This window comes from Hyperoodon ampullatus (genome assembly GCF_949752795.1).
Source record: "Hyperoodon ampullatus genome assembly, chromosome: 10".
NCBI lineage: Eukaryota > Metazoa > Chordata > Mammalia > Artiodactyla > Ziphiidae > Hyperoodon > Hyperoodon ampullatus.
Genome location: NC_136923.1, coordinates 24,257,009 through 24,280,277, shown reverse-complemented (window position 1 = coordinate 24,280,277; position 23,269 = coordinate 24,257,009). Strand labels below are relative to the sequence as shown.

The 23,269-nt window shown below is 50.4% G+C and overlaps 1 protein-coding gene across 1 annotated transcript in view; it reads right to left on the bottom strand.

Moving 5' to 3' along the window:
• LRIG1 (leucine rich repeats and immunoglobulin like domains 1) overlaps nucleotides 1-23,269 on the bottom strand; it is a gene marked incomplete at both ends in the record, with an annotated part of 119,277 nt that overhangs the window by 46,039 nt on the left and 49,969 nt on the right. The window contains one exon of the mRNA XM_079712713.1: nucleotides 23,033-23,107. Within this exon, the coding sequence (XP_079568839.1) occupies nucleotides 23,033-23,107 (75 nt within the window). The remainder of the gene's footprint in view (nucleotides 1-23,032; nucleotides 23,108-23,269) is intronic.

Below are 23,269 nucleotides of genomic sequence, written 5' to 3'. Positions count from 1 at the left end.
GCGTGTACACGGTATTAATGATTTAATAATCCGAGTAGCCCTGATGTTTACCTAAGGGGGTTCAACTGTATTATTGCGAGAGCTAAAAAACATTCATCATTTCAAGGACACACAAGAAGACAGTGATTTCTCTTTTGTTGCAAAAACACAGCACTATCCAACAGACCATGCGGTCGGGGCAGGGGGACAGTTGTTCTGTTTGTTTGCAAATGATTTTACTGAAATATCACAGGCATACTAAGAAGGGCACAAATGATAAATGTAGAGCTCAATGCATTTTTACAAAATGTCTGCACCCGTGTAACCACATGACAGATACAGAACATTTCCAACATTCCAGCAGGCTCCCCCCCGTCACTTTCCTTGTCATCTATTCTTCCCCAGGGGAACCTTAACTTCTACCACCTATGATTAATTTTGTCTGTTGCTGTGCTTTATCTACCTGGAATCGTTCCATATATACTCTTCTGTATCTGGCTACTTTCACTCCACATATGAGACTCATCCATGTTGTTGCATTAGCAGGACTTAAGTCTTTTTCATCACTGCGTAGTATTTCTCTTGAGGGAACATAGGGCAATTTATTTTTCATTCTACTGCTGATGGACACTGAGTTATTTCCAGTTTGGGTTACTGCAAAAACCACAGCCATGCACAGGGACATGCCTTTTGCACATTATCTTTTGGTGCATATTTGCCTGCATTTCGGGCAGGAATCGATGTCTAGGGTGGCGCTGGTACACAGTCATGGAGCCCATGTATGTGCAGCCTCGGCAGACACCGGTAGATTCCTTTTAACCAAATCCTTCGGGGTTGAAATGCATCTGAAAAGTCATCTGATCCAAATGCCATATTTCATGCTGCCTCATTCAACCACATTCTCTGATGCCACCGCCCCCGTGTGTCCCTCCTTCCTGTATACCATTCCCCCACAAACAGCATTAGGAATACAGCCTGGAACCACAGAGCATGAAAAAGCTCAATCGAATCCTGTCCAGGTGTCAAACAGAGTACTTGTGTTATCGGTGGGGGGCCTGAGAAGCACCAAACAAGGGAAAAACGAGAATTCATAATTCTAAGTCCCAAACTGGCAAGAAAACTGTGAATGTGCCCGTCGTTGGGACCAATGCCCATAAGCATCTTGAAAATAAAGATAAGGAGATTTTAAAAACAACACATGAATCCAGAAGAGCTTTCCTAGGCCAACTTGAAGAAAAGTTTCTCTGCTCAGAATGACAGTTGAAAGCATCACCCTCTCACTAGGGCTGCTTTGCATTCGTCTTCTTAAAAATGAAAACCAAAACCATCTGTTCTATTGCATAAATCGATAATTTACCCTAAGAAACCAGTGCCTCATGAGGATGGCCCAGCCTGGGTTATTTGCTGGACAGGAAATGAGACTCCGAATAAGCAGGTCTCCTTCTGCCTCTCGCTCACTCCCGCTCCCCACACCCGCTGCTGGTGAATCACCAGCTCCCTGGGGAATTTTGGCCCGATTCTCAGCCTGGCTGCAGATGACGTTCCAGATCTGTTTATTCAGGTGGAGATCGGACAAAAAACAAGAGTGGCCCAGTGGCGGGATAAACAGCCTCCGCCAGGCGGGGTCAGACCCTCCGAAGGCAGGACTGGGCTGTGTCAACCGACCTCCCGACCCGTTCACTTCCTTCGGGGTCACTTTCCCCTTGGGGTCTTCAACGGACCGTTCTGATGAACTCCATATGAAGAGGACCCAAGGCCCCAAGGCGCCTTGATGCACATCCCGTTTGGTGCTCCCACCCACTGGCTTATACACATCGAGCTGGAAGTCCGAGATCTGGAATGCAGAAACTTAGGCACAGTCAAGAGTCAGCCACTATGATTCTGTGAAGTCAAGAGCGACCCGAGCCATGAAGGGCTGCAAATCATCAGGATCCAATCCAAACTACAAGCACAAGGCAAAAACGAGACCTCCTGAGGAAATGCACACTGCTGAACAAAAGAAGCTCATCAGAAAAGGCAACCTACTGCAGGACTCCAAATACATGACCTCCTGGAAAAGGCAAAACTGTGGGGACAGCAGAAAGATCAGTGGTTAGCAGGGGTCTGGGAGGAGAAAGGAATGAAGAGGTGATGCACATGGGATTTTTTTAGGGCAAGGAAACTATTCAGTGTGATACTGTAATGGTGAATAAGCATCACTGAACATTTGCAGAAGCTCAAAGAACGTACAACACAGTGAACCCTGGAAAACTATAGGTTTGGTTACTAATCATGTCTCATTACTGACCTATCAATTGTAACAAAGCACCAGACTAATGCAAGATGTTAACAGTAGTGGAAACCAGAGGGGCATGTTGCAGGGTATAAGGGAAGTCTCTGTACTTTCTGCTCCATTTTCCTGTAAATCTAGAACTGCTCTACAAGTCTATTAATTGTAAACAGAACACAACAAAACCTCCTAAGGTATTAAGTAGTCCCAAGATCATTACATCATTAGAATGTAAGTTTAGTTGGTCTTCTTTACTGCTATATCCTTAGCACCATGAGTATAGAACCATGAGTATAACACAAAAGACATTCAATAAATATCTGTTTAAGACGCACAGATTTAGAGAAGGAACTTAAGGCTACCGGGGGGAAGGGACAGTTCGGCCGTCTGGGATTGACACGTACACACGGCTATACTGAAAACAGATAACCAACAAGGACCTACTGTGTGGCACAAGGAACTCTGCTCAATAGTCTGTAATAAATGGGAAAAGAATTTGAAAGAAAATAGATACATGTGTATGCATAAATGAATCACTCTGCTGTGACCTGAAACTAACACAACATTGTGAATCAACTATGCTCCAATATAAAGTAAAAATTAAAAAAAAAATCTGTTGAATAAACAAATGAATTACAACTTCAGTTCAGTCTCCTGTACTTGCCACCACATTCCCGAACAAAGGAATGTTATTCAGGAAAAAAAAAAAAAGGCAAAATCAACCATTCAATTAAACAAAGCTTTTAAAGAGAAAAATGAGAGGTGTAATGTAGAATTAACTCTTTTAGGCAGGGAAGCTGGCAGATATCCTTAGAAGAAAATGTCAAACACAATGGACTTTCAGGCTGATCGTGCATCTCCCAAGTTCAATGTGACCCGGAACACGGACATTTGTTGATCAGCCGGCGTTGGCAGAAGAGGTGGCTCTACTCACCACGCAGTGGCCACCAGTCCCCCCGTCATCCCACCCCCGGCAGCAGCGAGAGCAGATCGGCCCTAACCCAGGTCTCCATAGCCACACACACGCTTCCCCACTCCTGCCTCAGCCACAGTGGAACAGGAGGAGGAGAAATTCAACCAGGGGAGTTCCAACCCGACACGCTGACCCAAGGAAGCCCTTTGAGCCACGTCTGGACTGCGCTCCCCAGGGAGAAGGGCCGTGCCACTTCACACTGGCAGGGACTTCTAAGGGCTGGCTGGGCGCTCAGCTGCGTGACCACGGGGAGGTAACCTGCCCTGCATGTGGGCAGGGCAGAGCGGCACCAAGTCGGGCCAGGAGATGTTAAGTCAGGAACAGCGAGCCACTCCATCTGCACTCCCATCCACAGAGGGGCATCCCGGGTCAGAAAAGCTGACATGGCCACTCTCGGCTTTATCTTCCCTTAAATGAGTCAATCCAGCCCTTTTTTTCTTCTTTCCTCCCCTCGCCCTGGCAACCTGCTCCCTGAACACCCTACCGCGTAGGTGTGATCCTCTGCATCTCGGGGAGGGGTGGGGGTGGGGGGGTGGGGGGGAGCCCAGCTGTCAGGCCGCGTCACGTGGAACCACACACCCTGGGACCAGCAGGGAGCCCATGGCTGAACTTGACTTGCCCGATTTCTCATTACAGTTTTCAGGGCGGCTCTGCAGGGAAGGCCAGCAGCAAGCCTATCCAAGAGCTAGAGGCACAGACTCTCCCAGATTCGAGGGGACGAGCCGCCATTCCCGGCAAAGAAAGGTGGGAAAGATGGAGAGATGGCAGCGATCCGGAACCAGGTGGTCAGAGCACCTGTTAAGGCCAGGCTCAACCAAGGGGTGTTCACACAGCCCCTCCTGGAGCACGTGAAGAAGCTACGATGGGTACTTCTCCTCTAACTGGTGGCTCTCCACCACCGAGGGTTAGGTGGGCAAGCCCCCGGCCGGGTGACGTGATCAAGCTGCCGGGCTGCACAGAGCAAACACCCCTCCCCAGGGTCCATAAATGCTGGCTGGCAGCTGGCGGGTTGGGGGAGCAAGGGGGTCACCCAGGGATCTAAGACTGACAGGCTGTGTCATTAGCTCCTCACAGACCTGGCGGTTTTACTTCTCACGGACCTCACCACCCAGGACTTGAAAAAATGTAACCACCACACAGAAACAACATGGAGGCTCCACTCAACATCTGCAAAGGAAACCTAACCTCATTCCTCTCGGGGCCGGGCTCGCATTGCAGCCTCGGCCACCAAGCTGCCCAAAGGACTCAGGCGCTCAGGAGACTGTCCACACCACGTGCCAAAGCAAAAGGTGGGACGCGGAGCTGATATGCACTCTCTAAACCACACAGGCAGGAAAGGTAGGGAGAACTGTAACTCCTATAACTCGTAGCTCTGCGACAGAACAGGAGGACGCTGGAATTTCCTCCCTCTCTTTTGCCTATTCTTTTAATGTGCTTATCAATTACGTAAATGAATTAAATAGATATTTTATAAAGCTGTTAACTCGACCTTAGACACTGAACTTTGGGACCTGATCCTTAAGTGTACAAACACCTGGCCTGCCTGACAGCCCCGAGGCGGAGGGCCCTGGGGTGGGGCACAGCTGAGAGGCCCACCTAAGGAGCAGTGACCTTTCTTCAAAGGGTGCCAGCAGGGAGGAGCCCCAGGACCACCACTCAGAGTTCCTCCCCTCGTTTATCAGGCATCCTTCGCCTAGCTAGGGATGACACCAGTTCCAGAGTCTCCTCTGGAACCCCCCGAGCCCCAGCATGCTCGGGCACACAGCCTGCTCCAGGCCTGCTATGAGTCCTGGGGGCCTCTGCAGCCTCCAGGGAACGGGTCCAATGCTAGCGTCGGCTGCACAGGGCAGCGGACCCTCCCAGGAAGCTGGCCCTTGCCGCTTGGCCACTGAGGATGCGCACACTTCTCGGGAGATGCACGAGCCGGATGAGGACTAACAAATCGAGCGTTTCGTAGTTCGTGCTTGCTAGGTACCAGGCTCCGGTTCAGCTCGTTTAACCCCCATGACGACCCGAGAGGAGGATACTGTTACCATCCCCACCTTACAGACAGGGGTGATGAGCTGGAGGAAGCTTAACCAGCGGGAAGCAGCACAGCTGGGGCTGCAGCCCAGGCACGAAGCCTCATCACACACTTCTGCGTGGAACAGAAGTGGGCAGAACCACCCCTGGGGAAGAGGGCTTCTCTGGACAGTACCCTGTGTCTCCCACCTCTTCTCAGCATCCACCAGGGCCGCCCCCCGATCCTGTGACCCGAAGGGAGGCAGGATCCGCCTGCAGATGCAGGAAGGGCACATCCCGTCACCCCCCGCCCTTCCACACGCACACGTGGGCCTCCCGGACCCTCGGCCCACAGCGCGTCAGTGCACAGTTGCTGCAGGGCCCAGCCAGACCTCTCGCTATTTATATTTAAGATGACGGGCGCGGGCCCTAAATAGCAGCGTCAGAGTGGCTCTTCTATCCTCAGGCAGTACGTATGACAAGACTGAACCGGGCACTTCTCAGGGAGCAGAAGAAACTTGCTCACCCTCTGCTCCACACCACGCCACAGAGGCACCGCTCAGCCAGATTCAGAGAGGGTAAGACGCTGCTCTGGGGTCACCCAGCTAAACAGCACGCGAGCCCAGGGGCCCCCTGGCTCCCGGCTGCGCTCCTCTCTGGAGCGGCCTGTGGCTATGAGGACAGAGACGGGACTCGGGGTGCTGGGGCGCTCCCGAAACTGCCCCACCCCAACCCCCGCCGCCAGCCACTGCCAGCATGTTCCCCGGCTCGCCTGCCAGCTTCCCGGCAGCTCTGGAGCTCCAGCGTGGAGGAAGCTGTTTCAGCACTTGGCTGCAGCCTCCAAGCCAAGACCCTCCCCGCCTCTGGGGAGTGATACCACTGACATGCCTTTAAAATAAAACCAGGCCTGCTTCCTGCCCCATCTGGAAGACTTCTGATCTCCCGATCATAGGATTCAGGGTATCTCTTATCACGCAATTTCCCAAGCCTTCAGCATACGACCTGACTGCACCCTGGGAGGGTTAAGGGTGTGCATGGGCGGGTTTGAGGAGTCGGCCCTCTAACGCAGTCCTTCTCATCCACCCTGAGACGATAAGACCCGCGCGGCAACATCAAAGCGGCACAAAGCGGCACCGCCTCTTCCCCACCCCGGAGCCACGCCGTCCTCTCGTCTTGCCTGTTCCGAGTTCCTACAGGAGCCAGCTCTTGCTCTGCTCCTTTCACCAAACAACAAGCTTCGATGTTCGCCTCTGTTTCAGGTTTTAAAATACGTATCGGCCGTTGCGGCCACCGCCGCCTGGAGCTACCGGGACCCTCCACCGCGCCGCCCCGCCCAGCTTGCCGCGCCATGCCGTCGGAAAAAACCTTCAAACAGCGCCAAACGTTTGTCATTTTGCAGGGCTTCCCTGGTGGTGCAGTGGTTGAGAATCCGCCTGCCAATGCGGGGGACACGGGTTCGAGCCCTGGTCCGGGAAGGTCCCACATGCTGCGGAGCGACTAAGCCCGTGCGCCACAACTACTGAGCCTGCGCTCCGGAGCCTGTGAGCCACAACTACTGAGCCTGCGCGCCTAGAGCCCGTGCTCCGCAACAAGAGAAGCCCCCACTCGCCGCAACTAGAGAAAGACGGCGCACAGCAACGAAAACCCAACGCAGCTGAATAAGTAAATAAATAAATAAAAATAATGAAAATACGTATCATCATGAACCTCAATGTCAAACGTAAACTAATGACTTTTAGAAAAAAACGTCGGAGAAATCTATGTTTCGGGCCAGATAGATCTGACCCTACGGGCACAATCCATAAATGGAAAAATTAACACATTGGACTTGCACCGAAATTAAAAACATTTGCTCTGGGAAAGATCCTATTAAGATGAAAAGGCAAACTACAGACTGGGAGAAAATATTTTCAGACCACATATCCAACAAAGAACTAGTATCTAGAATATATAAAGAACACTCAAAACTCAACGGCAAAAACACCCCAAACAATCCGGTTAGAAAATGGGCACAAGACATGAACAGATATTACTCCAAAAAGAATATACAGATGGGAAATAAGCACATGAAATGATGTTCAACATCATTAGCCATTAGGGAAGTTCAATTAAAACCACCAAGAAATATCAATACACACCTACCGAATGGCTAAAATAAAAAATACTGACAACACCAAATGCTGGCCATCATGCGGAGAACCAGACTGCTCATGCGTTGCTGGCAGGAGTGTAAGACAATACAGCCACTCTGGAAAACTATGGCACTTTCTTAAAAAATCTAAACATACAACTACCATACAATGCAGCAATTACCCCCTAGGGCATTTCTCCCAGAGAAACGGAAGTTTACATTCACACAAAAATGCTCACAGCAGCTTTATTCATATTAGCCCAAATCTGCAAACACCCCAGATGTCCCTCAAGAAGGGCATGGTTAAACAAAGTGCAGTCTCTTCATACCATGGATACTACTCAGCAGTAAAAAGGAATGAACTATTGATACACACAACAACCTCGATGCATCTCCAAGGAATTATACTGAATGAAAAAAAGCCAGTCCGCAAAGGTGAGATGCTGTATGAAGCCACTTATATAACATTCCTTAAATGAAAAATTATATATGGAGAACACACTGGAGATTGCCAAGGGCGTGGCGGAAGGAAGGAAAAGGGTGTGGGTGTAAGAAGGCAACACAAGGGATCCTTGTGGGGATGGAAATATTCTTTACCTTGACTGTACTGACGTGAATATCCTGGTTGTATGAAATTTTGCAAGAGGTTGTCATCGGGGGAAACTGGGTTAAGGGTATACAAGGATCTTTCTACGTTACTTTTTTACAACAGCACGAGAATCCACCATGAGCTCAAAATAGAAAGATTAATTAAAACAACAAAAAACATAGCAAGACATTCACAGTGGAATAAGACAGAAGTGCTGGTGGAATGCACGGTGCAATCAGCCAGCCAACCTGCTACACCTCACTGGGTCTCCAGCAGAAATCTACACAGTATGACTCAGTTCCAAGGGCCAAGCACCAAATACTGCTGTGCTTTGTGAAATTTCTGAAATCTAGGGATAGGCATGAACCGTTTAATTACTTTCTACCGATTAGGAAGGAATGCGGGGGGGTTGGACTCGGTGAGAAAGGTGTAGCTGATAAAGCTGACTGGAAGACCAGTGGCCACCAGGGGTGACGTATCAGGAGTTACTGCTGGGTTCTGTGTCCTGTAACTCAGCTGAACCCCAGCACTATGTGGCCAAGCAGTAGGGCCTCCTGGGCGTCTAGACTTAGATGGTGGTAGACAAAGGTCAGGCCTGCACTGCCAGACATGGGGTTCTCAAAACACCATCCCTGGAACACCAGCCTTGGGAGAAGTTCCATGAAAAGGCTCTGGAACAGCCGCATATATTTCTCCCTTGTCAGCCCTGGCAGACTCCCAAAGTAGGTCCAAGAAAAGTACATTTTCATTCTGCTCGATTCTGCATATGCTAAACTTACATGACCACAAGACCCTCTTCTTCATGAAGCGATTGTTAGGGTCTCGTAGAAGAGGGGTCCAGGTAGGCTCATTTTATGTGGGAGACACCACACTGCACCCCCCTCATTACTAAAGGCTCTACATATCCTGTAGCAAAGAAGGCTGCTTACCTTTAGCTCTGGGTTTTCTGAACTTCCTGACTACAGAGAAGTAGTCAGGATGGGCTGGATGCATAGAGGGATCTGCAGTGATTCTCCACCTTCACTTTGGAAAAAGCCTATTCCCCAATCTACCTGTTGGCCACTCACAGGTGAGCAGAGACGAGGAGAGCCCTTCTCCTAACACACCCACGCCAGTTTAAGGACAGTTTCACATCTAAGCAAATCGAGGCTTGCAAAGCTGCTACTAGAAAGCAACAGGATAAGGATTCAAACCTGGACAATGGGACCCCGGGGCCCGCACACCTCCCCTAAGCTACGCTGCCTTCCACGGGGTAGTTTCTACAACTGCTTTCCCTCCTATAACATCTGCCCAGATTTTCAATAAATCGGGGACAGCGAGTCCTCTCTCGGCTGAAAAGAGCCAGGCCCTCTAGGAAGCCACAACAGACCATTTCTGTTATTACTTGTCCCAAATGAGTCCCTTCACCTTGACGATAAATGTCTAAAACTATCCAGTATCTGCCCTATGCTTCATAGTGGCTCATCCTTTGACTAACCCATTCATTTAGTCCTTCGTTTATTTATTCAACCAAGCGTGTATGGGGTGCCTGTTAGGTGCAGCTGCTGTAAGAAAAAGGTAAACTTGACTGTAGTATGGTCGAGCCCCTTTCCCCATCCCCCAATTCCCAAAAAACACACCCTGGAGACACAGAAAGACACAGATGTGACGGGCACACTAACACGTGGGGCCACGGTGCTGTGGAGGCAGCTGGGGGAGGGACAGCCATTCCAGACAGAGGTGACAACATGAACAAGGCCTGGAATCAGAGTCCCAGTCTGTGTGGGCTCCCATCACGAGCAGCTTGATGTAAAGCTCGAGGCCGGAAGTGGGGAGATGCCGGGAAGAAAGCAAACCAGGGGCCAACTCTGAAAGAGCCCAAGACTTTATTCCTTAGGTGACACGGAAGTCACAGGGCTCCTTCCTTCATTTCTTCACCAAATACTGACTGCCGGGCCACCACAAGGCAGGCACCCCATTGGGTGGTAGGTGTGGAGTGGCAGGCGATGAGGGTAGAGTTCTACGGGGCTTCCATGAGAGGGAGGATGGAGAGGAAGAGAAGGACCAAGGCCGGACGCCGCTGGAGCCAAGGCCGCGAGGACCCCTTCAGAAACAAGGTGTGGGTCTCAGGTTGGGCAGTGGCCAGGACGAGCTAGGATGCTAATTAAGCAGCTTCTCAACATGGGTGGCTCAGTGGGCCCACTAGACAGAACTCACAAGCATCTGAGCCTCTACCAGGAACCCATGAGAGACGTTCTCAACTAGAGATGGACGTTTGTTCCAGAGAACACACAGCCCAGGTGCCGCCCCAGGCCTGCAGGAGAGGAAGTGGCCGTGTGTATCCTTGACTCTGGTTAAGTGTGGCTGATATGGGACCAGGACCTTTCCTTACAGCTGAGGCAACAGAAACTCAAAGTGGAGAGGTGACTCGTGAAAGACCCTGTAGGGGTACGTCTGGCAGAGGCAGGGCTAGAAGCTGAGGGGGAGGCCAAGTTCACGGGGGGGATGGTTCCTCCCCGTTCCTCGGGCGCCAGCACCCACTTCGCTGGGAATGGCTTGCATTCTGAGTTCAAGAGGTAGGAAGCACTTCGTTGGGTGATGTCCTGACAAGAGAATGGTGTAGGGGGGCTTTCCTGCCAGCACAGAAGTCACCCTAACACCCTGCGTCCAGCTGGAGGTGAAGACAGACTGGACCAATATTCTCTGCTCAAATGCCCATAAAGGAGCAGCTGTATGAGAAGCAGGCAGGGTCCTCACCAATGTGCTTTCTCTTCCCCAAGGTGACCCATGGGACCACCCAGGCAGGGACAAGATGAACCTTGGCCTCAAGGTCTGATGGTACCCACAATGCACAGCAGCACTTTGCTTTCTTTGTTATTTTATTTTATTCATTTATTTTTGGCTGCGTTGGGTCTTCATTGCTGCATGCGGGCTTTCTCTAGTTGCGGCGAGCGGGGGCTACTCTTCGGTGCGGTGCGTGGGCTTCTCATTGTGGTGGCTTCTCTTGTTGTGGAGCACGGGCTCTGGGTGCATGAACTTCAGTAGTTGCGGCTCGCGGGCTCAGCAGTTGTGACTCACGGGCTCTAGAGCGCAGGCTCAGTAGTTGTGGTGCACGGGCTTAGTTGCTCCGTGGCATGTGGGATCTTCCCAGACCAGGGCTCGAACTCATGTCCCCTATGGTGGCAGGCGGATTCTTAACCACTGCGCCACCAGGGAGGCCCAGCACTTTGCTTTCTGAATCCCTCTCTCCCTGGACAATTTACTGAGCCTCCCAGGAGCTACAACTGTTTTTCAGGGAACGGGGGAAAGTGAAGACAGGCGTGAGAACCACAGGCGTGTGGCTATTTGGAACCACATAATTGCTGGAGCATCCCCAAATCACGGCTCTTGTTAACACACACTAGAGAATGAGGGAGGCAGGCAGGGGCCAGCCTGGCCTATAAGGAGCCTTGGGTGGTGAAAGGGTTTATCACTGCTGTCGGCAAGGCCAGGAGGAGAGGGAACCCCTGGAATGACCAGTCCTCACATGGATTCCCCAAATCAAACAACAATTACGAGGCAGAAAAACTTCAGTCTGCGTGCTGATAAACACTGTTTTTCCACATACAAAAAAGAACCACACATGATTTGGAGAAAACGTCACATTCCCAAAAAGTCCAGGGGAATTTTTCCCCTTATTTCCAAAATTCTAATTACTCTTGGTGACTTGTTGAAGGGGCCTTGTCGAAGGGGCCAATTCCAAAACAACCCTCACAAAATACCAAGAGATAATTATCCAAAATGAATGTCAGCACTAGAATTTTGCTGTATTACAACACAGCTTTTGGGTGGGGTTAGAGGGAAAGCTTCACTTTCTATAGCTTATATTTACGTATTCTTTTTGTTTTTAAGAAGAGCAAAGCCTTACTTTCGGAATGATAAAGAAAAAGGTTTTTTAAAGATGTAAGTTTTGCCTATTGTTTTACTATAAAGAGGGGTTTCTTCCCCCACCATCATAATGCTTCTTCTCTGACTTACAGGCAGAAGGCAAGTGAGAGATGGGTGGTCTGCCTTTCAGGGGAAGAAGATACCCCAGTTTAGGTGGCAAATCCACAGTCAAGTTCTGTGATCACCAAACGAGGTGGTCATGCCTCACCAGGCCAAACACGCTGCCCCACACACGACGAAGCCAAAAGCATCTCTTAGTCATTTTGAATGGCTAACTTCACAGTATTGTCCCATTAAATCAGTGGTAAAAGAGGTAACTAAAACCTTTCATAGGGACCCCCCCCAGAATCATAAGCGCTAAATTAAAGGTCAGCCATAGTATTTATCTTTCCTCTACTTGGAGAGAAAAAGAAAGAAAGAAAAAAGAAGGTGTGAAAGTCAAGAAGGCAGGGGAGCCTGAGTATTTTAAGTGACAGGTATCAGAGGGAAGGAGAGAAGGGGACAAAACCTTTCACTTGCATGTGCCCAGCTGTGGCTCATTAAAATTTCTGCCTGCGTGTTGAAAGGAACTGGTGAGCTTAAAAAAAACCAAAAAACAAAAACACCAATGTCTCTCCCGCAACAGCCCCCCAGCCCCAAGGTTCTCCTTTAACCTGCCTTGGGATGCGGCCTGGGCTTCTAGGTTTGTTCAAGTTCCCCAGGTCCTTCTACTGTGCAGTCTTCTACTGTGAGCCACTGCTGAGATATTTGCAGAGTGCTTTGCTGCTTGCTGCACCTATTCCAGGTAGAGGAACGGGCGATGAGAAAAGAGGAGGGAAATCAACTCTCCTGGTGCACGCAACAGTTCCCATAGAGGGAATTAATACACGAGAAAGCTAAGCTAAATCACACACACACACACACACACACACATACGCATACACAAGGATGGAGAGTATCTGTCTATCACAAGAGAGCGAGCCACACCACAACAGGTATCTGCAAGCAGAGTCCATTTTCAGGGGACGTGAAGAGCCTCTACCCCTGCCTCCGACACCAGGCCTCCCAGTTCAGGGTGGAGAACACCCACCAATGCCCCTTGGAACACAGCAGCGAAAAGCAGGGCCAGCTCCATCCATGCCCAGAAGGCCCTTGATGGGTCAAGGATAAAACAGTGTCTCCAACCTGGGGCACTTTCAGTAGACACCAGACCCTGTACTGAGACACGCAGTATTTAGTGGATCCTCACAGCCAACACCACTGCACAAGCGGAGCCAGCTGAGGCCCCAGAGAACCAGCACAGGCGATGGAGGCAGGACTCACGTCCAGATGCAATGGATCCAGAGCCTTCTCTTAACCACTGTGCAGAACTGCCCCCTCTCTATAAGGCCCTTATGATGTCGGATACACTGGAAGGTGAAGACATCCACGGGCACCTGCCCTCCCCCTGTATTACTTGGGGAAGGAGCCCCGGTCTTTACAAACTGATTCACAGCAGCCCGCCTCTCACAGCCCTCCCCACTGATGAAGAGCTTCTTTGCCCCCAAAGACCCTACAGCCACACAGCTGAGCAGAGACCAGCAGCCCCCAGAGAGGACACCCCGGGAGTGCCACCTGGCTGCATCCCACAGCCCTGCCATCCTTGGCAGCACACATTTCCCTCTCCTGGTTGAAGGGGTTGGGAAGAAAGAACTACAAATTGGCACCTTTATTTCAGCCGTTTGGGTTTGAAAGGCGTCCAGGAAGTGAGGAAACTGCGGAGGAATTCGCCTCGAAGTGATGTGTTGGAGGGCAGAGGGCCACTGTCTGAAGAGCTGCTGGCACAACTGAACAGGCCTGGGCGCTGCAGAGACCTGACAGCGAGGCGAGTCTTCCTCCCTGCACCCTTACAAGACGGGCGACCAGAATCGGTCGGAATAACCCACCCGGGTGTGTTTGGGGGGTGAGGGGAGCGTCAGGCTCGTCTTCAGGGCAGGAGGACTTCCCGTCACTCTGCATCAGTTAATGAAAATCATACTGAGGGCTGACCAACGTTCTGAGGCAGGCACACGACTTGAAGAGACGCCCACGTGTGGGGCGCAACCTCTCATCCACAGCAGAGCCTACTGGCCGCAGTCCCGAGGCCCACCCCTCTTAACACAATTTGATATGTCAGCACGTGAAGTGACAAGACGCTCCCAGGCCCCCAGACCACACATTTCCCTGTGTACAGTGAGCACACAAACCCCAGAGGTGCAGAGAAATGAGACCAAGACTCACCTCTACCACTTCCTGTGTGACCTCAGAGAAGTGTCCTGCCCTCTCTGTGCCTCAGGCACGTCATCCGTAAAAAGTGCCTAACAACAGACCCTGTGCCTCCTAGGACTGCAGAGGTAATATAATGTGGTGAGGCCTGGGGAGGCACACAGAGCAATGCCCGACAACGACTGTGTACCACATACAGTGACCGTTGCAATTTTCCATCTCAAGAGGCTGAACCATGATGAGACTGCTGATGTTTTGACCATTTTTGAACTAGAAAATCTGGCCATTTCGCATGACTCGACTTAATTCACTGGGTAAACTAACCTGTCTCTAAAAACCCTTGCCTTTGAACAGGCAGGGGGAATCTAATATTCCCTCCGTATTGCCCAACAACGAAAGGCCTTATGAAAGGAAGGGCTGGCATAAATACAAACACATTTCTTCCACTTGGGCTGTAAAAGTTGAAAATGGCTCCCAGGTGTGAGCAGACACAATTGGCCTGGCCTTCTTTGCAAGGTCACCACGGGGGTCAAAGTCGAGCTGGCCATTTTCGGATTAGGTGCACACGCTGGCGAAGCTTCCCCCGGGGTAAGTGGATTACAGAAGCCACCTGCAGGAAGTGGGAGTGCAGGAGGAGGGGGAGGAAACGGCCTGGCTGGAAGGAGGCTGTGGATATGGGCGGGGGCCAGCTCCTGTCACACGGGAGATTGTGCAATGGACAAAGCAGCTCCGCTTCCCTTCCCCGCGCTGCCGGGTCACACGGCCCTGCCGTGCTTTCAGCACCCACTGCTGGAAGGAGGTACTGCCCTCCAAGACCATCCATGCTGCACCAGCATCCCCATTCCCACTGGGTCCTGGACTCTATTTAAAACTTACACGGTCATCAGAAAAAATGAGACAGAGAAGGGGAAGGAAAAAACCAAACACACAACAAAGGCCAACTCTCAACGACAGACCCTAAGCTACCGAGTTCCCAAAAAAGGCAATGACCTCCGTGACCAAGTTCCTATTCCACGGGTGCGCCCCTCCCTCAGCTCCCCAGACTCCACAGCTGGCGTTCCCTTCCCTTTCGCAGCAAATGGTTTGCAGATGGACCGCTCATCTGGCTGCCTTACCACCCCCAGTCTCAAAGAAAGAAAAAAAAAAAAAAAAAAAGGAAAGAAAAGAGAGAAGGAAAATGACAAGTCAGGACTGTGTGTAATTTGGCAGGCTCGCCGTGGAGGCCTCAGCGGTTCCTTTCCCAGCGAAAGGCTCCCTGAGACTCGGGGCAAGAGGCAGTCCGCACTACAGAAGTCCTGGGAAGCTTCCGGGACACAGAGCTGCTTTCTTTGTGTACTGGGTGTTTAACTTTCTATTTTGAGGCTCACTCATGGTGCCCAGAGTCTGATGAGCCTGCGGGTCTGAGAACCAGGGGTCCTGCTCTGCCTTCCAACAGAAGCTTCCTGGCCCTTCAGAGCAGCCTGCCTGTTGACAAAGGGGAAAATGGGGGCGCAAACTGGCCTTAAAAGGGAAGCAGCCATGTCCTATGAGCCCTTCTCCCAGCGCTCCTCCAAGTGGCCGGCATGTTGGCGGAGCACCTCACTGCCCCATCTTGCAGCGGGGAGAGAAAGGAGGTGTACACCTTACAGGTCACTTCGTCTGGGAACCTTCCCCGTCTTGCACGCCCCCATCAGCGACGGCGGCCAGGAGCCCCTGAGACCTTCCCAGGCCCTGGCTGGTAGGACAACTGCCTGTTTACTCATCCTTCTCTGCAGCTAGACTGCGAGTCCCTTCAGGGCACGGACTCTGGCCCATGGGGCACGTTTGTCTGTCCTGGGCTTCCCGTGGAGCACGCGCTGGCACACCTCCCTGTGGCCCTGCACGTGAGCCCTGGGCCCCTGTCTCAGCTTCCTCCACTTTCCTTTCATTTCTGGAGCTCACTGACAACCAGAAGGACAGCCTCCCAGTGGCAGAAGGCCAGAAAATAGGAGGTGAGGATCGGGGTCACGGACGACTCGACGCAAGGTGGAGGACATGTGTGGGCCCCAAGTTCTGATTCCCCCATCAGGGCAGACGAGCACGGCTGTGCTCACCTTCCAGATGCTTCGCCTGCAACAAAGCAGCACCGCCTGGAACAAAGGAGCACCTTTCAAGTCTCAGTCGAGGGTAAAGTTTTATCTGATAACAGTGACTGATAATCAGCAGAAAGGTAAGTGGTGCTAAAAGCGGCTCCCGGCAGGGAGGCACAGCTGTAAGCAGAGCTGCTGGTACCCGCACGTCGAGATGGGTACAGATCTCCTGCCAGAAGAGGCTGCCTGCCTCCCAGGGACTCGTGAAGGTCTGATGGGGAGACCTGCGTGATCGCCAGTCAACAGTCAATTAAGCAGAGACAAATTGATAACAGCCATGGGCCTCAAACCGGCGGCCAGAGACAGAGCTGTGCTGCCCACGCTGGCTCCGTGTCCGCTGCCCCCAGCACTTTGCTCAGAAATAAATACCTTAACCAGGGCTTGGAGCCCCACTGTCCCAAAGAAATGCCTGTGCCCATACCGGTGACACGGGGAATTTGTCTAAATAATTTACTGCCCTCCAAAAGCTCAGCAGCGTGGTTGCTAAGGACTCCACCCTGCCCCCCACCACATTACTACAGAAGCTCAGGTAGTGGTTCTCCAAGGGAGGGAGGTTCCCAGACCAGTAGCATCAGCATCCCCTAGGAACCTGTGAGCAAAGCAGATTCTTTAGTCACGCCTCACCCAGACCTGCCGGATCAGAAACTGGAGCTGGGGCCCAGCCATCCTGTGGCCCAGCGAGCCTTCCAGGTGATTCTGGTAAATGGTCCAGTTTGAGAACCACACAGGTGATGGAGAGAAGCCATGATCTCCCAAGGGAACGGGTGTGACGTTTTACCCAGAGGAAAGAATCCGTTCACGCCCACAGAAATCTGGGCCAACGAGGCAGAAAGTGAGCACGTCTCTGAAGACACAGAAGAGAGGAACCGAAGCCCCCGGTTTACATATATTTTCCCGTTGTGCTGTTTTCTGACTAGGACCCTGGCTTCCCTTTAGCATCTGGGATCTGAACCGGCTACAGGCTGCTCAGCGAACACAGAGATTCGTCACACTTGACTTAGGGCCTTTTAAACACAGCTTTGTTCACAGTTTCTCCCTAAAGCGTTTCAGTCACTACTGACTCCATGATCCTGATGAGACTGTGTCCAAAGGCCTGCAGCGAATAAGATGTCAACGGCCCACATGGGGTTTACTTTTACACCAATGCCCAAGCCGACTGGCCTTCCTTCACCAGCAAGACTAACCTGGGTTCTTACTGGAGGACGCCGCTCAGAAGCCCATTTCCACATTTTCTATTAAACTTGATTAAGTCCACTCTTAACCTGATGATTCGTGGATGGTCCAGCAAATTCCCCCACAGGAAGGACGGACAATCTTTACCTTGGGGAGAATTTCGACGTCCACCTCCCCTTGTACACACACACTTGTAGTCCCCATAGGTCCACCTTTGTATCAGGACGTAAAGAGCTCCACCGTCCAAGGTTACCACTCAACTTTGTAAGACAACACACACACACACACACACACACACACACACACACACACACACACTCTCTCTCTCTCTCTCTCTCTCTCTCTCACACACACACACACACACACACACACTCTCTCTCTCTCTCTCTCTCTCTCTCTCTCTCTCTCTCTCTCTCTCTCTTAGCAATGCTAGGCGACTATTCATTACTCAGTGTAATTTCACCTGACAATTAACAGTCTCAGCTCGGGTCCCGCAGCCCAGCCTAACGTTCTGAAGTTGAGTTCGGGGCCCCTTTCTCCCTGGCTGGGCCCTGGGGGAAATGTATTCCTCTCCCCAGTCCCGAGAGGCTGCCCAGACCCTCACTGCCTCCTGCTAAGACTCACTCTTTAATTACGCTTTCATGTGAATTGATCTTCCCATTAATGAGCCTGTAAGGAAGACTGATCTGGCCCCTTTTTTCTAGAGGGTGTGCTAGGCACACGGAGAGTTAAATATTGCTATTGATTTTACTTCCCCAGCAGACCCAGCCCAGAAGAGCTCCCTCCATCCCTCCCGGCCTCGCCTCATGCTCCCTCAGCAGCACCCGCTTAACTGGCTCCCAGTGGGGTCACAGACGGGACAGCAGGTTTCATTCCTTCCAGGTTTTATTCTCCGGAAGTTACCATAAAGCGATGTTAAATACGCCATCCCTTTGATTTCATCAGTTTTTCTTCAGCTAAGAGGTCACGGCAAAATACAGAACTACGTAGTTCAACCCACCTCTGATGTTTTCATTTAAATTTTTCATATTCTAAGTCTTCCAGGTACTTTGCTAACAGGAGAGAAAGATACTTTCCTCAAAAGAAAAAAAAAAGATAAGTTTTCAAATTACTGGTTGCCAGGAAGCTGGGAGGATGGGGATAGGAGAGGTGACGGCTTCAGGGGTAGGGGGTTTGTATTGGGGGTGATGACAGCATTGAGGGGTGCACAACACTGAGGAGGTACTAAAGGCTTCTGACCATACACTTTAAATCCGTTAAAACAGTGTTTTACGTTATGTTAGTTTTCTCTCAATAAAAAAAATATAGTTTTCAGAAAAGTTTTCCCCCCCCCCCGAGATTCGAAGTAAAAGGTATTTCGATGTGTTTTCTATCTTTTTTTTTTTTTTGTCTGCGTTACGTGGGCCTCTCACTGCTGTGGCCTCTCCCGTTGCGGAGCACAGGCTCCGGACGCGCAGGCTCAGCGGCCATGGCTCACAGGCCCAGCCGCTCCGCGGCATGTGGGATCCTCCCGGACCGGGGCACGAACCCGTGTCCCCTGCATCGGCAGGTGGACTCTCAACCACTGCGCCACCAGGGAAGCCCTCGATGTGTTTTCAAATGCAACGTAGAACCAAAGGATTTTAACAGCACAATGACAAAGTCACAGGTAATTGTGTGCAAGGAATCTTAGCCTAGATCTCCTACCTGATCAAGGCCACAGCTTGGGGGAGAGGGAATGGCAAGGCATGGGAAGCGGACAGGGTCCAAAACACACCACCAACTGGAAAAGAAGTTACGTGGACAAAGCCAAGGGCCATATGGGAAACATGCTACAGCTAATACACCTGAGACAAAGCTGCTGTGCTTTAAAACTAAAGTCGATTGTACAGCAAGCTTTTTACTCCTAGGAGTGAAAAAAAAACGCAACCATTTCCACTGGAACCAATCTCCTCAGTGACGCAAGTGCAGTAACACCATAGGAAAACTGGAAATTTTTCTTCCCCAGAAATGTCACTTATGCATCTTATGCATCACACGAAATTACTGTTGCTGTGGGAATTGTAACTTGAGTTTCCTGGACTTCGAATTAGAAAAAAAAAAAAAAATCGCAAACGTGAAAATCTACCAGCAGATTCTGTCCCTGTTGAACAAAAGTCTGTTTCTTTTTCAGAGAACTGTTTTATCAAATTTAGCTCCCTCGCTCCAACCCAATCCTATTAAAAGCTTTCCTCGAGTTTAATGCTTTTTGGTTATTAAGGACAAATGGCTTTGGCATTATCTGCGGAACGCGATGCAAATAAAAATCTGCTCTTTGACAAATACTTTAATTGAATTTGATTCCTTTAATCAGAAAGTATTAACCAACTGAAATTTTCCTGAAGGACTCCAGTTCCCAAAACTCTAGAAAACTCTGTTTTGAGGCCCTGAGAGTAAAGCCGGACTTGAAACAAACCCTTTTCCCACACAGCCCTCCCAAGTGTGAGCTCAGCAAAGAAGGGCACTGGTGTCTGGGGGATCAGAGCGCTGTCTTGTGAGTGAGGAACCAGGGTTACTGACAAGGACACGGGAGACAGGAAACCAAACACAGAGATGAAGAGCCGACTTCTACAGGCAAACAGAATCCAGAGGCAGAAGTCCCTAATTACAGGTGTCTGAGCTGAAAACCACAAAGCTGCTACTTCTGAAAGACATAAGGCAGCAACAGTGGTCACAGGACAGGGGTATTTCTTTTGTGACATGACTGCCCCAACTCTCAGTTTCTGAGTCACACAAGGAATATACAAGCTGCAAGTGTACTTTTACCACGTGTTTCAACCGCTTCATTCACCAGATGAGGAAAAAGCACTCTGTCCCACGTCACATCATCATCAGAGACAGAGCTGGACACATGCCTGGTCCCCCCTGTTCCCTGACCCGCCTGCCCACAACCTTGTCCCCAGAAAGCTGTCCCAGCTCCTCTCGTTCAGACAGCCTCAGCCATCTGGTCCCTTTGCACATTCTGATTATTTTTCTCATCCTCCTCCTGCCCACAAAGGGGAGAATCTGGAGACTAAGGGCTACCAGTGTCAACGCTGATGAAGCTAACTGACCAACCACATTTGCAGACATCATGTCAGGAACTTCCCACACATGATGGCATTGAATCTTTCCGAGGTCACTCTGGGCCCCAACGGCACGGGCACAGAAGGTACCTACTAAATGCTTGTTGAACATGTGACACTGTTGACCGCTATGGTTCTGAAAAGCCACAAACACGCCAGCAAAACATGCTCTTCAAAGCCTGGATGGTTGGAATCATCATGTGGATGGAGATGTGAGAAAATCATGTTCATTTGTTGCCCGCTCTGCTATTTTCTCCCCTGTCCTTTGCACGACCCACTTGGGAAATGCAGGAAGGTATGAAGGAGGAGAACAAAATTATCTACAATCCTGCTGCCCCAATGTCACCCTGCTAGCCTAACTGTGCAGGCGCTAGATCCAGGGGTCCAAGACTGGAGAACACAGGCCCCTCAGAGAGAAGGAAGGTAAAGACCCTTCAGTGTCTGTACTTTCAGAGAAATCACTGACCAAGTCAGATGGAGACCAGCTTCAGGCCAGAGGTAGTATCTGCCAATACGAACCTGCATTTTCCAAACTGAATCAAAACCAGGAGGGAGTCTTTTTTTTTTTTTTCTTTCCTACTTTACATATTTTAATGCTGTCTAATGGAATAGCAGGAACAAGGCCAACCAGCCCCACTGCTCCTGACACTTCGGCCAAGGAACAGAAATGTATTTTTAGTGAGCAGAGCAAGGCCTGATTCAGAGCACCACAGGCCCTCGGGGCAAGGACGGGTCACCTGCCACACTCGTGCATGCTGTGCAGGGGGGAAGAGAAAGGAGCAGTGAACGAGCATTTGTGTCCAGTTTTGGTTCACCTCTCGATTTTGCACCTTACAGGAACTCAGGCAGCCTTGGTTTCCTGTCCTCTCCGGCCCTGGCTTCCCAACCAAGTTAAGAACAAGGGGAGGGAAAGCAGTGCTTCTCAAACTTGAACAAGTGGGCAGATGGCCAGGGGACCTTGCGAAGGCAGCTTCTGACTCAGCAGGGCTGGGATGACACTTGAGATTCTGCATTTCTAACGAGCTCAGTGCTGACAGGACACTGCTGGTCCAAGAACCGTCCTTTAAATAGCAAGGAGTTAAAAGCGTCTTCCGGTGCATTGCTCTATACACATACCAGGGATTGACATGACCCTAACTGGCCTCAGGTAAGGGTGACTCATTTAATTTAACTAGCAATGAGACACCTTCCAGGTGCCAGACCCCGCAGGCCAAATGGGTACAAAAAGAAAGTCAGATCCTTGACTGTCCATCTTGGGACAAAGAGCTACATCCTTCGCGCCACCATTTCACAGGTACAAAAAGTGACTCACAGACCCCGTGGCCTTAAAGGTGAAATCATGCCAAGGCCCAAGGGGCCAGGTGACAACTAGCTACCAGCCAGCAGCCAGCCGCCATCTGTCAAACACCTACTCTGCTTGTGCAGGATGGTAGGAGCTTCATATACATCACACTCCCCTTGGACCTCGGGCTCACTGCCCCTATGTGTACAGCGGGCCAAGAACACATTTTGCAGATGACGAAAATGAGATTCAGAGGGGTGAATCTGTCTGTCCGGGACACAAGGCTGGGCCACGATTCTAACCCCCTGCTCCCCAACCCCACAGTGCCTTGAAAATGAAAAGGGTTGAGCCCGAGACCATGTTTCACAAGGACAGGGCATCTCTGGAACGCAGGGCCTGTGGCCAGCAAAACCCGGAGATCTGAAAGCTGCACCAGCCATCAGAAGGATGACTCCTTCCCACCAGGTCCCTCTGCTTGGCTCAGGGTCGAGAAAAGATACCCACAGGTGAGCAGACCAGTTATAACACCAGCAAAATCAAAATCAAATAAAAACCAGTGGGGCTGGAGTGGGAACAGGAACTTACGTGTGAAGAGGGAGGCACTCTGCCGGGGGAGCTGTCACTAAAATCTGGTCTAGAAAATTGTTGGACTCAGGACTGGTTTATCTGGAAAGACCTCTGGGCGAGTTTTAAACAAGCAAGCGCCTCCACCTGACTGCTGAAGAAGTGGGGTAACTCTCAGTTACCTCCCTTTCTTTCTCATTTAAGTCTCTTTATACCCTTTTTCATTTCCACTGTATTGTCTATAATAATCGACAGGCTGTATGTTGTCTAACACTTGACCGTGACAACGAATTCCTTACTTTTATATTGATTTCAGAAGGCCGGTGGTTTTTTGTTTTTTGTTTTTTTAAGCCATGAAAGTGAGTGGAGTCACATTCCCAAATTCATTACCACAAAGACGAGCCTACTGTCTTATCATGCACACAGCTTCTTTTAAGTCGGGTTTATTCACTCAAATTGCAGCTTAACCACTAGGACAAAGAAATTTAATTCTATGTACCCCTGGGCATTAAAAAGATAATTTCCCCCCAAATTAGAGATGAGGCAAAACTTCTGGGTTTTAATTCTACACACCCCAAAACAGCAAGCAAGGCATTTGTTATAATCATTAGAGCTACATGGAGAAAGGCCCGATTTTTTTTTTTTTTAACCAGTGAGCCCAGAAACACGAGTTGCCCTGCCACCAAATGTCAGCAAGATGATACCATGGCCTCCCCACACAGCCCAGGGTCCCCCAAATGGTACCACTTACAGAAAGAGAGAGAGGATACGAGATGAGGCAGCACCCAGCGACGGTATGGCTGTCAACTCATTGTTATTGAGGTACCTGTAATGACAACAAGAAGAAATGAATCATTTAAATGAATAGTAAGAAATCACAGACATAAAAGGGAAATAAAAAAAACAACAACAGTGCTGAGTTGGCCACGGGAAGACTGCTATGTTGTAATGCTGAATACAAGGTAAAGAATTTAAAAGCAAGTTGTTA